Source organism: Sander vitreus, chromosome 24, assembly GCF_031162955.1.
Source record: "Sander vitreus isolate 19-12246 chromosome 24, sanVit1, whole genome shotgun sequence".
Classification (NCBI taxonomy): Eukaryota; Metazoa; Chordata; class Actinopteri; order Perciformes; family Percidae; genus Sander; species Sander vitreus.
Genome location: NC_135878.1, coordinates 16,007,361 through 16,022,278, shown reverse-complemented (window position 1 = coordinate 16,022,278; position 14,918 = coordinate 16,007,361). Strand labels below are relative to the sequence as shown.

Below are 14,918 nucleotides of genomic sequence, written 5' to 3'. Positions count from 1 at the left end.
TCAGTAAGGTGATGACTTTTCTCTTTAAATCCCCCCCAAAGAAAAACACAAAAAACTGCTTCCCCGCCAACTCAGAGATATGACATCCAGCCGGTATCTTTTTGAGAGTGCTCGTCTGAGACAAGGTTGAAGGGAATATACAGAAAGAGGCCTGCCTGCATTATCTGATGAGCTTCCCAATTCTGCTCTTTCCACATTTTGTCAGAGGGACCGTTGGTATGGAAGCCCATTTCTGCCAATGTAAGATATTATAATGAGAAACTTTCTCTTTTTTATGACCAAAGTTTTTATTATTTATCACGTTTTCATACATTCACAACACACGCAAAAGAGAATGGTATACAAACTCAGAACAAGATGTACACTAACAGTAGTAATGGCCAAATGAAGCTTCACGAGAGTACACATGGAGGATCATTTGTTCCTGACAGTCTTTATATTGATTTGGGGATGATGACACGGCCGAGAGCTAGCTTGTGTCGTTAAACATGCTGTCAGATTATATTTACTGATTGTCAACCGTACTCATTGTTCTTGACTTTCAATCTTGCTTGCATAGCGATACACTCCGTGTGTTAACAGCTGTATGACTGTATATTTTAAGGAAAATTGTCCAATAAAGTGATTCACAGTTGTAATTTCTTTTTTACATTTCAAATTGTATGATTTGTGCTCCGACAACTTATGTCGGTCACAGAGGGTTTTGGGAGAGGGGTTTGTCCATTTTACTGACATCTGTGAAGCTTTTTCTGATGTTTTTGGACTTTTTTGAATTTTTTTCTGATGTTTTTTTCACGGTCAATAGCTAGCTTGTCTTGTAGTAAAACATACTGTCAAATGATATTTACTGATCGTACACAATGTTATTGACCTGTCTGAGCTGAGCGGACTCTATAAATATCTCCCGTTGCTAAGGGTGGCAGGTCGTATCTCAGGTCTGTCCCATTTACATTTACAACGTTTGCATTGCATAAGAACCTTATGGGTAGCAGAGTTATGGATTATAAAAACCTTTAGATTTTGATTCATTAAATATAAATCAATGGTTTTAAAAGTAACCATGGAATAATAAGTCCTTCGAGGTGTCTATTGTCAAGTATTAATGTGCGTCGAATGGTTCACGCCTCACCGTCGTTCATTGGACACCTGGACGGGCATTAACCCTTACATACTAACTCATTTTGAGAAGCTAAGTCATTATTTTGAGGAAGTTTCTCATTGTAATGACTTACAGGATCTTTTTTCCCCCTTCACATTGGCAGAAATTGGTTCCACAGTTGCGATAATAACATTTTTTAAAAAGCTTAACTGTTTTAAATGAGGTCGTACAATGTCTTTCTCTGGCGTCCAGTGTTTTTCGACTTTGCCTTTAGAGAAGCTGCTTGTCTGAGTGCTGATAAAAATCTGGGTATAAAACCTGACGTTGAAGACGAATGAGTCCCACAGCCACTCTCGCCTATCAGTGGTGAGCACAGACGAGAAAAGAGGCCTGGGAAACATGTCGGGGAGCTATCTCTCCTGCCCTCTTCAGTCACAGGCAGAATTAAAGCTGAAAAGGTTTGCGGCAAGGATAAAAGAGAAGGGTGATTGGCAGACATGGGGAAGAATAAAACATGTTGGAAGAAGGGCAGCAGGGTTAAGCATTATTGATTTTATAACAGGTATTTTCAGAGAGATGTGGGGGCATTTGGATTGCTGACCAACTACACAGTCACCGAGCCCACAAAAAAGCCTAAAGATAGCCGTTTTAAGTATGACAAAAAGCCTGGCTGAAAAAATTATTTCAGCCCCCAGCTGGAAGCCATTATCTTCAAATGGGTCAGAGCGCGCACATATGAGAGGAAAAGATGCCAAGCTCCACAACACTCTTCACTAGCTGGATTTCAATTCCAAAGACGTGCAGAAAGACATTTGTGATTGTAGAGTATGTGCTCTCAATCAACAGAAACAGACAAGATACAGACATGGAAAACATGTTCCATGGCAACACAACAGACTGCAGTGACAAGTGTATACAAGTTTCACCTTGAATTCTTAAAGTACGGCAACACAGGATTTAAAGTGCATTATGTATTCTGTTTTGTTTGATTGGCTATCATTACACTTAACAGCAGCATTTTGACAAATCTCCTGCAACATGAAAAACAGTAAAGCAGAAAGTGAAAGAGAGTAATCAATGGAAACAGACAGATCCTGGTAAACATGTTCCATGGCAACATGACTGAGACTGGAGCGGCAATAAAATCATGCCCGAGTATTTTGAGGTGTATGAAAGCTTCACCTTGAATTAGTGCTTTTTCAAAGAAGAAAAATTACACTTTTTTGTACATTTTCAGTGCCTTCTTGACACGTTTTGACATTTTGGAAGCTTTCTTTAACACTTTTGCTGCTTTTTTTTCATTTCTCGTCCTTTCTTGGCACTTTTTGGACATTTTGCTCCTTTATTAAAAAATATTTGGCACATTTTTGGTGCTTTTTTCCACGTTTTAAATATTAGCAATATAATATATGTGCAAAGAACTCAGAACTAATTCGATCCGAAATCAAAGTCAAGATGAAAATGAATTTAAAATGAATGGAAATTGCAGAACTGCTACACTCTGGGTTTGTGTTATTGATTTCTTTATTTGAAAATGAAAAGTTAACACATTTGCACATCAGAACAACATGTTGTTAGAGTCCTTTTGGGATCTGACCCAGCGATATTTTCACGCAAATGATTTGAATCCAAATTAAAACAGATTTAAAACTACAATCACTCTGAGGATGGATGGAAGAGTCCAAAGGCACACGCAAGGAAAGAAATCAACCACAATTTGAGCCAGGAGAGGGAAAATAACATGTACAACTACAGAGAGTGTGAGCAAAAAACGGAGAAAGGGGAAAAAAGCCAAGGAGACGACCCCCACTTTGAGGATGAAAGGACAGGAAGGCATGGAGGGGAAGTGGATGGATGTGCAAATTATGTGAAATCCTATTTCAGCTGTCTGAGGGAGCCGTGCACCAGGCTTCACCAGCGGGTTCCTCCGTTAAAGCCTGCTCAGCGAGAGGATGGGCGATATGTGACATGAAGTAAGTGTTGAGGCAGACATGGGCAGAAATGAAAGGGGGGAGGAACGGATTACACCGAGGAGAAGAGTCTTTCAAATTTCACAAAGGGCGTTTTCACACCTGTAGTTTGTTTGCTTTGGTCTGAATCAGTTGGCGAGTTAGTAAACTTGGAGCAGTTTGCCCTCGGTTCGGTTCGGTTTGGTTTGGTTTCACACCTGGAAAAATCTAAGCGTACCAAAATGCGTCATTACAAATCACGCAAGAACGATATGTCTGGGGGCGGGAGCAAGAAAGTAAATACAGGAAGAAGGTCCTGTGTTCTGGTCTAGTGGTCAAACCAGCCCATTTCATTAAAATGATCAGCCATTGTTTGGCGAGCGACGTGACTACGTCTGCTCTGGTCACCGAGACTTCGCTCTGCTCTGCCGGCGTCTGTCTCCAACTTTAGCGGCGGCTGGTTTGACCACGGAGATACGAGTGACGGACGGCAAGCTTGACTGCAGTCTATTTCTGTCAAGATGCTACAGCTTTGCTGCTCTGCTGCATCGCAGATTGCTAAACACACCTGACTACAGGAGACATCAGCTCAGACTGGAGGAGTACGTATAGTTGGTGCGGTTCGAGTACGGATCACGTTCTCACCACAAATGAACCGCTCCAGAGTTCGAATGAAAGTGTACCGAGACCACCTCTTCAAGCAGGTCTCGGCTACGCTTGTTTGGTCCACTTTTGGTGCGCACCAGAGTTCGATTGCCGCATTCTCACCTTCCCAAGTTCTCTAGTTCGATTCAACCGAGCTAAAGGCTGTCGGTGTGAAAACGCCCTAAGACCGTTTAAACAAAATGTATGACAAGGACAGTGTTGCATTGACAGTATTTTGACTAGGGTTGAGTACCGAAAGCTCCTAAACACCCGGTATCTATCAGACCGATGTCCAGTGCCTTATTTCGGTGCCTCTAAAGCACATTTCTTTTTCTCTGACGTTTTTTTTCTTCATTTCTGCCGCTTTATTTGATGTTTTTGACGCTTTTTTGCTTAGTTTTTTTACTTTTTAGTGCTTTTTCAAAGCACACTTTCTTTGTGCATTTTCGGTGCATTCTTCACACTTTTTGTCATTTTGGAAGCTTTTGCTGCTTTTTTTCATTTCTGGTCCTTTATGGCGCTTTTTGGATATTTTGATGCTTTATTAAACGTTTTCTGACACATTCTTTCAATGTTTTTGGTGCTTTTTTTCCCACGTTTTCCAGATCCCAATGCAACAAGACGGTGTATCATCTGCATAGAAACAACTCTCTGTACTTACGTTCTAACTTCAGACTCTTCAGGGTTAGGGTTAGTAGCTAGACATCATTTGTAGCGTCTTAAAAAATGAATGAGGATAGTGATAGTGAGATACTTGCTTCAGCTGCATTTCTAGTAGAGAAAACAAGGTTTTATTTCTCTGGTTCTCTGCTTTGTTCTAACGTCTCTCTGGGTTCCTAAAACGTAGTACCCCCTGACCAATGCAAAACATTTTTTGGTAGAAAACAAAGGCTATTTGAGAAACACTGCTCCAAAAGATGGGTATCTACTGGACTGCAGATTTCGGTACCACTTAACCCTTGTGTCCAGGGTCAAAATTTACATTATGTTTTTACATTTTTCTTACTTTTTTTTGGGACGTTTGCTTGTTTTTTTTCTATGTTTCTGGCGCTTTTTTCAACTTTTTTGGCACTTTTTTTCCATTATCACCAGTATAAGAGGAATGAAGGTAATGGATAATCACAGAAATGTCAAAGGTTAGTCAGGATAATGCCATCAAATAAAACACCTAGAATTGTATGAAAGTACAGATCTCGTGAAGAGCATTGTATGGAACCATACGTGTTATTTTGGGGAAATTTGGTTGAAAGAAACCCAAAAGTCTGATATAGAAACTTTGAAAACAGGAGGGTTAAATACCCGCGCTCCGAAACAAAAGTTACGGGCTGCTGGAGCAGCAACTAACAATTATTTTCACCCTGGATTAATGTGTGGATTATTTTCTGGATGAACGGATTAGTTGTCTGGTCTCTAAAATGTTTGAGGTTTTCCAGCTCAGTCGAATGCCGGTAAGCCAAAGAGCTGCGGCTCAAACGCCTCCATGCTCCGGAGTCGCAGCGTGGCCTCCTGGGTAAGACCCGGGTCCATGTTGTCATCGGGAATCATCACGACCTGCATCTCCGCCGCCAGCGCCGCCTTCACGCCATTGGGAGCATCTTCAAACACCAGGCACTGAACAAAGGACAGAAGAGAGAAAAACTAAATGTCCGTCCTAGTTGGGCCAACCCTAGTTTATGCGGTGTGTCCCGCACTGTCGCCACGCGTCGGCGGCTGTTGGCAGTCGGCTGAACAGCCAATTCATCTGATTGGCTGTTCAGCTTCAAAATCGAGAGTGAGGAAAACAAACAAACGACTGTGACAGGCACAGCCAAGGCTCCTTTCATTTTTCATATCGTCTGATCAATTCAACACACATAAGAAAAACTGGTAAAAAATGACACTCGAATGTTCCTTCTAAAAACACACATGTTCGAATCATTGGAATAACTATTTTAGCACATTATGTCCATAAGATAGCAAACATACGAGCTATACATAACAACTTGTGTAGATATATTTATTCCAACAATATGTCTTTTAACAGATCTCTACATACCTACACATTACAAAATAAACTAACGTTAATACACTAATATCCTACACCGTGATATTTAATATAAAGACTGTAATAGACCTCTCTCTCTCTGCGCCCTCTACACCGCTAAACATTTACCCCCCTAGCAAGCAAACAGGGTAGCTTACTAGCCAGCTTCTAAATTAGTAAAATGTAACAACTTAATGTTCAAGTCACATGATCTTGTCACATCGTAGGAAAGAACATTGCTATCGCCAGATGAGTGACATGTTTGTTTGTAACGTTTATCCTCTTAGAAGTCAAAGAAAACTTTCTTTTTAAACCAGTCGCTGCTGCACTGAATCCCGTCTGCTACCGTCTTTTTGGAGAAATGGAAAGGACGACAGCATTTGTGAGCCAGAACTGAGTCGCTGCGACATGCCGAGCCGAGTCAAAATATGGAAAACACGGAGGCTAAATGGCATTGGAAATACTTAACTGTGCACATGTTGAACAAGGACACTCCAACAGCTGCAGTAAATGGATACGGCTGAACCGTCAGCGCGAGGTTAATCACTTTTTGGGATCCAATAAGAGGAACAGATAATACCAACTGTTCAACACTTTAAAACGAGAGAGGCAGGGGCAATTAGAAAAGTCTTTCTACGCTTTTTTAATTGCTTTTTTAAAAGTTTGAGACACTTTTTTAAATGCATTTTTCGACTCTTTTTAAATCGCTTTTTTTCTCTTTTTCTGACACTTTATGTTTTGTGAAGTGCTTATTTCACTCTTTTTTAAAACTCTTTTTTAAAAGCTTAAGACAATTTCAACGTTTTTGGCACCTTTTTTTTTTACACCTTTTTTAAAATTTTTGAAGCAATTCTTCAATGATTTTCTTCAGACGTTCTTGTCTTTGTTTCCTTTCTTATTAACATCGGTGGATTATTATTATTGGGTTGAACACAGCTTTAAACAGTCGTCCAACGAGTCCTAAGCTCTACAGAAGCACCAAAACAAGCTGAATCTCAGACAGAGAAAGGCTTGCAGGACCTTTGTTCCCCTTTCCTCTAATACTCCAGCAGAACAAAGAGTCTCTCTAAACCCTCACTGACTTCTGTGATGTCACTAAGCCTGAAACCGGAGGACGCTGAACAATGATGGCGGAAACGCCGAGAGTTCACAACGGAGCAATTAAAGCTGGTAATTACCCAGCGAGATGGAGGAATGACCCTTTAATCTGCTTCAACATCAACTCAAATGGGTGAAAATGGCCCAGCTCGCAGTGGAGTACAGACGGCAGTTACAAAAAGTAAAAAAACATCTTTATAGCTCCTCGTACGTACTCGTACGACTCTTTTCAATGTTTTTGGTGTTTTTTTTCTGTTATGTCACTAAGCCTGAAACCGGAGTAACAATGACAGCAGAAACGCCGTGAGTTCACAACGAAGGGCCCTCCTTAATCCCCCTAATCTAAAGCTGGTAATTACCCAGCGAGATGGAGGAATGACCCTTCAATCTGCTGAACACAGACACGCACGCACTGGGAAGGATTACAGAACCTGAGATAACAGGTGGACATAGTTAATAAAAAGAGATATTACATGCCTGGATGAAACACGTTTCCCAGAATGCATCACCTGCTCCGTCTCATCGTCTTATGATTGACTGTGTGTAGGGATGTTGCTGCTTTTGTTCCTAGGAGAGCCGTGAAAGGAAGACGTACGAGACAACAGAAGCAATAAAATCTGGCTGTTATTATATTACAGTCACGGCTGATGTGCATGATGTGAGGCTTTAACAAGCTGACGCGTCCACGTGTCATGTGCATCATGCAGTCGGCGATGAATAAGCGACAGTGACAGATTGTCTACATCTCTGAAATGATCCTGCAGCCGAGGGCAGCGTGAGCGAGTGGGGGTGTAAGATTCCCTTTGCTCTGTTTGTGAAGAGCAGAAATAAAAATAAAGCCGAAGTTAATGATACACAGACTCAAAGTAGAAGGGTTAGCATCGTATCTCAAAGGTCACACAGACAGACTAAAGGGATCCAAGGATGTTTCTGATCACAATGACACGTCAGCTTATTAAAGCCTCACATCATGCACATCAGTCGTGACTGTAATATAATAACAGCCAGATTTGATTGCTTCAGTTGTCTTGTACGTCTTCATTTCATGGGAACAAAAGCTCCTGATCCTTCTACACACAGCGAGCCAGTCACCTAAGAGACGGAGCAGGTGATGCATTCTGGGAAACGTCTTTCATCCAGGCATGTAATATCTCTTTTTATTTGGGTAGATTACACAACTATGTCGGTGAACAAGTACAGACTGAATACGGACAGAAGCTCCACCAACGCTGGAGAAAATGGTCTTCTTACACCCCCCACGGACGGGTACACCTTTTAAACAGAACATCCATATCAAAGAGCTGACGGGCTGCACAGAGGCAGGCATCAACAAGAAGGGTTGCCCGATGGCCCAGGGGCAAGTAAACGCCATACCAGGCAAGTAAACAACATGTCAGCAAGTAAACAGGACGTTGGGAAAGTAAACATAACAAAACAACACATCGGGCAGGTAAAACATTGGGCAAGTAAACAACACGCCAGGCAAGTAAAATGCCACATTGGGCAAGTAAACATAACAACCAACTTGCCCAAACGTGTTAGGAAAGGTTGCATTTCACTCAGAAAAGTTCAGGTCACATCTTTTAGTTCTAATGCAACACATAAAGGGGAAACTAGGTCACTGGCCTGCTAGCTTATAGGAGTGATTAGTAGCCTGGTTAGCATAGCATAACGGTTCACCTCCAGACCGCCGCCACCAAAATCCACAGCCATGAAGTAACGAATCAAGAGGACAGGGACATCAGGGCTGAGTCGCAACCAACACATGCAGCAAAAGTAGAAAAGATTGAGTGTGATCTCCGGGAAGTGCAGCACAGAAGCACTTAAAGCATTTAAAGCGCCCTCAACCACTTGGCATTTACTTACATCAGTGTTTCCCACAGATTAGAAAGCAATTGGGGGGGGGGGAATACTTATTTTAGTAACAAAAACTGAGTGATGTTGTCCTCCTCTCTTACTTCAATGCCTAACGAATCTGTTTCTCTCCCTGAGCCTCTCCCAGTCTTTCACTGGTTGAAGCCTGGAAATATTGTAAACGGATTAATACCATAACTACTCCACTAGTGGGACTGTTGAGCTCTGTTTCAGACTCATCTGGATTGAATCAGCATTCAGTGTCAGAGTAAAAAATGACATAACATTATTTATAATAAGTTCATTTGATTCACAGCTGCTATATAGTGTTTTGACCTCGACAACACAACTGCATTTTACCGCAAACTTGCGACTAGTTAACTTTCTAAAGCAGGCACAATCACTTGTTTGCTAAGAGTCGGGTTGGGACTCAACATTGTATTCAGAATATAAAATATTTTTATAGCACTTTTTAATGTGTGATTGTGTAAAGGTGTTCACGAGATAGATACCAACCTTTAGTGAACTAGTGAATTTGGCCAGCCGTCTTCTCTCCTTTATGGAGACTGACGCTGTGTGCACAGTGGGCTCGATGGTGTTTTAAGCCCCCAACGTCGCCTTACAGGCAGCTAACCCTCACCTTAACCATGGATGTATTAAGAGAACAGCCTTAACCCTAAACATAACCATTGCCGCACTGCCTGGAAGGTGACGTTGGGGGCTAAAAACACCAAACACCGCCCGGTGGGAGGAGCTGTGTGTGTGTGTGTGTGTGTGTGTGTGTGTGTGTGTGTGTGTGTGTGTGTGTGTGTGTGTGTGTGTGTGTGAGCGAGACACAAGTGACAGAAAGACAGAGGAGAGCAGTTAAAGGAAATGCAGCTGAACATGTTTTAAATAGCGTTTAAAAAATAATAATAATAACGAAACGCAACGTGTGGCGGCCGGTGTTGACAGTGCGGCGCACCGCCACACATTAGTCTGTGTGTGGGAAACACCGTACATTTACCATTTTCACACACAGGCCTTAATTCAAACATTTGAAAATCTATATGTAAATACAGCGAGCTTTGTCAGAGCAGTAATGGGCCAATTTAAATGTTCAGATAGAAAAGTTCATGTCCTAATTGTAGCTGATTTGAATATCTTCCCCGGGTGTAATCTAATGCCTGGTATGATTAATGGCAGGGGAAGAACTAGTTATCGCTCCTCTCTCCCTCTCCTATCAGTGTGGGCATGAAGCTCACTTTCATCTTTCATTAATCTTATTCAGGCTGCACACCTCTCACTAAAATCTCCCCGTCTCATGTTACTCTGGAGTTTGCTCTCTGAGGAAAAATTGTGAAGAAAAAAGACAATATTTTGAGCAACAAAGTCGCGTTATTTTGAGGAAAAAAGGATGCAATATTTGGAGAAAAAGTCGCATTGTTTTAAAAGGAGAAAAGTCGCAATATTTGAGGAAAAATGTCACAATATATTCAGCAACAAAGTCGCATTATTTTGAAGAAAAAAGACAATTTTAGAGGAAAAAAGTCACAATATTTAGAAGTAGTTATCTCTAGGCCTGTAACAACTATTACATTATTGTCTAATCGCACAATTTGAAATTGTTACAGCTCTAGTTAGCTCTGCCTCTCTCCTTTGCCAGTGGGGAGCACACCTGTCAGTAAAGTGTTACTCTGGAGTTGTGAAAAATGTCTTTAGCTCTCAGTGGAGAAAGAGAGCTGCAGAGAGCTCTTTCACCTTTTGGACTCAGACGGAGCGTGGACATCACTCCCTCGCCGAGGCCGCTGAACTGTTCACAGGGAGGGACAACGTCTCGGTGAATCACACAAAAAAGGTATTCAAATCGTCCCAATTTCACAGGAAATCTCCGGCAGCACAGAGATCTAGACCTAGGTAACCCTAGAGGAGCTGCAGAGTTCCACAGCAGAGACTGGAGTATCTGAACATAGGACGACAATAAGCGGTACGCTCCATAAAGTTGGGCTTTATGGCAGAGCGGCCAGAAGAAAGCCATTACTTTCAGCAAAAAACAAAATGGCACGTTTTGAGTCTGCGAAAAGGCATGTGGGAGACTCCCAAAATGTATGGAGGAAGGTGCTCTGGTCTGATGAGACTAAAATTGAAATTTTCGGCCATCAAAGAAGACACTCCAAAGAACACCATCCCCACAGTGAAACATGGTGGGGGCAGCATCATGCTGTGGGGATGGTTTTCAGCAGCCGGGACTGGGAAACTGGTCAGAGTTGAGGGAAAGATGGATGGTGCCAAATACAGGGATATTCTTGAGAAAAACCTGTACCACTCTGTGTGTGATTTGAGGCTAGGACGGAGGTTCACCTTCCAGCAGGACAATGACCCCAAACACACTGCTAAGGCAACACTTGAGTGGTTTAAGGGGAAACGCGTAAATGTGTTGGAATGGCCTGGTCAAAGCCCAGACCTCAATCCAATAGAAAATCTGTGGTCAGACTTAAAGATTGCTGTTCACAAGCACAAACCATCCAACTTGAAGGAGCTGGAGCAGTTTTGCAAGGTCCCAGTGGTAAGATGTGACAAGCTCATAGAGACTTATCCAAAGAGACTTGGAGCTGTGATTGCCGCAAAAGGTGGCTCTACAATGTATTGACTTTAGGGGGGTGAATAGTTATGCACATTGACTTCTTCTGTTATTTTGTCCTATTTGTCGTTTGCTTCACAATAAAAAAATTTTTTTTTAAAAAACATCTTCAAAGTTGTGGGCATGTTCTGTAAATGAAATGATGCAAATCCTCAAACAATCCATGTTGATTGCAGGTTGTGAGGCAACAAAACACGAAAAATGCCAAGGGGGGTGAATACTTTTGCAAAGCACTGTGTGTGTATATATATATATATATATATATATATATATATATATATTTATTTTATTTTTTTTTGATTATATGCCTTTTTCGCCGTTTTTGTCCATGTTTTTTTACGTTTTCATCACTTTTTTTGACACCTGTTTGTTCCCCGTAAAGACGCTAAACTTAACTGTCATGTGACCGGTCAACAAACATCATTTTGTACGATATCTTATGAATTGTTGTGCAGAGAATGTGATGCCTTTTCTCACTTCATCTCGTCTCCTCTTCGTCTCTATTTCCTTCTCTTCTCATCTAAAAAGCATCTGCACAGTTCAGATTATGATTCATAGGTGACATTCACTATCTTCCTAAAAAAAGACACTAAAACTGAACACTATTAAGAGTTTCAAACAATCACTCAATCACATCCTCATGATCAGGAGCCAAAGATCAGAGTTATATCTTTATCCTTGTTAATTTGATGGAAGTAGGTCAGGCCTCACACCGTTATTCGCTGGCTTTTAGAGACATATATTTATATTTGGCAGCTATTTCGGGTGACTCAAAACTGCTCAAAAAAAAATAAAAAAAAATAAATCTCTACATCATTTGTAAAAACATGAAGCCTTTAGCATTTGATTTTTATTCAACTTTGTTCAATTGCTTAAACATTTTTGTCGTTTTTTGTGCCTTTTTCAATTCATTTGTTGATATTTATTTTTCAACAATTTTTCTGACATTTTGACACCTTTTCTGATTTTTATGACACTGTTTTTGTCGCTTTTTTCAACCCTTTTTTGTTGTTTTTGGTGTCTATTTCAACGTTGGTGGCTTTAAGGCATCTTTTAAGGCATCTTTTTCTGACATATCGTCTTTTTTTGTGCCTATTTCAACTTACTTGGCTTTTAGACTATTTTCACAAAATTCTCCATCTTCACCTTCTGTCTTATCTCGGGTTATGGTTAACCTAACTCTAACAAAGCATCAGATTATGTCTGCCAGCGTGCATCAAATGGAGCATATTCCTAAAAAGACAAATGAAAGATTTAAATCAGCGTAGTGCTTCCATTTCTCTAGTTAGATGGAAGTAGGTCAGGCCTGACACTGCTACTCGCTGGCTTTTAGAGACACATTCGGCAGATATTTCGGGTGACTCAACACTGAGAAAGGCTTCCAGAGAGTCTGAAGATATAAACATGAACACTCAGAGCTTCTGATCAAAGCGTCAGCTGCAAATAAAAAGCCCTCGGCTGACACACAGGCAGCAAAACACAACTCCATTTAGGAAATACAGTTCGACACATGGTTGACAAAGGGACCACTCAGAAGTTGCTTTATTTTCTGGACGATTTTGTACCTTTATTTCCCTACTTTCAAAGTAGTTTTAAAAGTGTATCTGTATTTAAAGCGGCAGCATGTAGAAAGTAGGCCGATGTCCGCCCTATTTACCGTCATCGGCAAAAAACTCAAACACTGATAGACACAAAAGCGCGGACGGCGGTAGGCTGATTAATGCTTCTCTGTTAAATCTACGCCATGGCTACGTACGTATGGAGATACCCAACCTACGCCGTAGCCTGACCTCACCTCTCCAGAACTGGAACTACACCTCGCAGGTCGGTTTTTTATCCGTTTGTCGCTTCTTTACTGCCAGTTTTGTCTCTTTCCCCCCCCCGACGTTTTTGTCACTTTTAAATGTTTGACCTAAAACATGTGACATCTTTACCCCATCAGGTTACCTTCTCTGGAGCAGCGGGGGGGTTGAACCTGGCGGCGCAGACGAGGAAGGAGTCCGGGTGAGGTTTGCTGTTCTTGACCTCGGGGTCGTCTCCCAGGACGACGTGGTCAAACAGGCCGAAGAAGTCTTTGTGTCGGCTCGTCTTCAGCTGGAACGTCTCGCCGGCCGAGCTGGTGGCCACCGCCACGGGGACGCCATGGTTACGGAGATGCTGCACCAGCTTCTCCACGCCTAGACACACGGGGGGGAGGTTATGCAGGGGCGGGGCTTTTCTGTCTTTTTTCTCCAATGTTTTTGTCTACACACGCCTACAGGGTGGCGCATTGCAGAAGGTTAGTGAGGGGCGGAGCTTCTCAGCAGTCACATTTTTTTCCTCCACTTGGACATTTGTGTCTTTTTTTTACATTTTGACAAAACAGCAACAAAAATGCTAAACAAAATGTATAAATAAAACGGAAAAATGCAGCGGCAGACAAGCTCGGCATTTCATTTTTGTAATACCTGACATTTTTGTCACTTTTTTCCCCCAATGTTTCAGTTGCTTATTTCATGTTGCAGGCCAGTGAAGCCGTGTTCTTGTGAGAGGCGTGTTCTCCTACCTGGCAGGAGTTTAGCGGAGGGGAAGATGCGTTCTTGGATCCGTCTGGTTTCAGCGAGGAGTTCCTCGGCGGTCAGAGGAAGCTCCAGAGCGTCCCGGATCATCTGGGCAGCATCCAGAGCCTTCTTCCCCATCACCAACGACTTCACCGCCCACGTGTACTGCTTCCCAAAGCGGTCACACACTTCCTGGAAGGACACGGTGTACAGCCGCTCTGTGTCTGCAAATCAGACAATGCAAATACAAACACATCAAATGGCAACAGAAACGGAAAAAACATGCAAAAAAGAAATTTCAAAAACGTCCATAAAGGCAACAAAAACGTTAAAGGAAGCCACAAAATCCATGAAAAACAATGTATTTATGAAAAAGCAACAAAAATGCCAAATACGCTGGAAAAAAACGTCAAAAAAGTGACAAAAACATCTCAAACTTCTATATAAATATTATATATACTAATTTGCATATAAATGTAGAAAAAAAAAAACACAAAAAATTATCAAAATGCAGAAAAAAACTGAAGAATGGGCAACAAAACAACTAAAAACATCCAAAACCATCGAAAAAAAACGGCAAAAACTTCAGATTTTGGAAAAGTTTAAAAATTGAGACAAAACGGCAAAAACAAAAAAAACTCCAAAAAACATAAAGACATGTGAACATTAAATAAAGTAACATTAAATAAAGAGTCAAAGAGAAAGCGACAAAAAATGCTGGAAAAAGTACCAATGTCTTTATAAAAAAGGAACAAAAAAAAGGAACAAAAATGACAAAAACAGAGAAAACATCACAAACTTTGAAAAGAACCAACAAAAAGGTAAAAAAAACAAAATCATAAAAACGATGACACAGAAAAGGTCCAAAAAGCAACAATAAAAATATGGAAGACAGTCTGTGTGTCTAAAATCAGAAAATACTAAATGAAATAACATGGATCCTTATGGAGGGTGAATAAGGTCAAACTCAACGCATTCATTTACATTAACAAGATTATTATTCAATGATCTTGTGTTAAGATATTCAAATGAAGCATTATCTTGCTAAATATCTGCTAATTTGTATATAAATGTAGAAAAGAAGCAAACA

At 41.2% G+C, this 14,918-nt stretch overlaps 1 protein-coding gene across 1 annotated transcript in view; it reads right to left on the bottom strand.

Moving 5' to 3' along the window:
- Positions 1–2,605: 2,605 nt before the first annotated feature.
- Positions 2,606–14,918, bottom strand: part of pudp (pseudouridine 5'-phosphatase) — a 13,072-nt gene continuing 759 nt past the window's right edge. The window contains exons 2-4 of the mRNA XM_078243512.1: positions 13,834–14,052; positions 13,236–13,465; positions 2,606–5,304 (exon numbers count right to left, since the gene is read on the bottom strand). Coding sequence (XP_078099638.1) covers positions 5,128–5,304; positions 13,236–13,465; positions 13,834–14,052 — 626 coding nt within the window. The 3' untranslated portion in view covers positions 2,606–5,127. The remainder of the gene's footprint in view (positions 5,305–13,235; positions 13,466–13,833; positions 14,053–14,918) is intronic.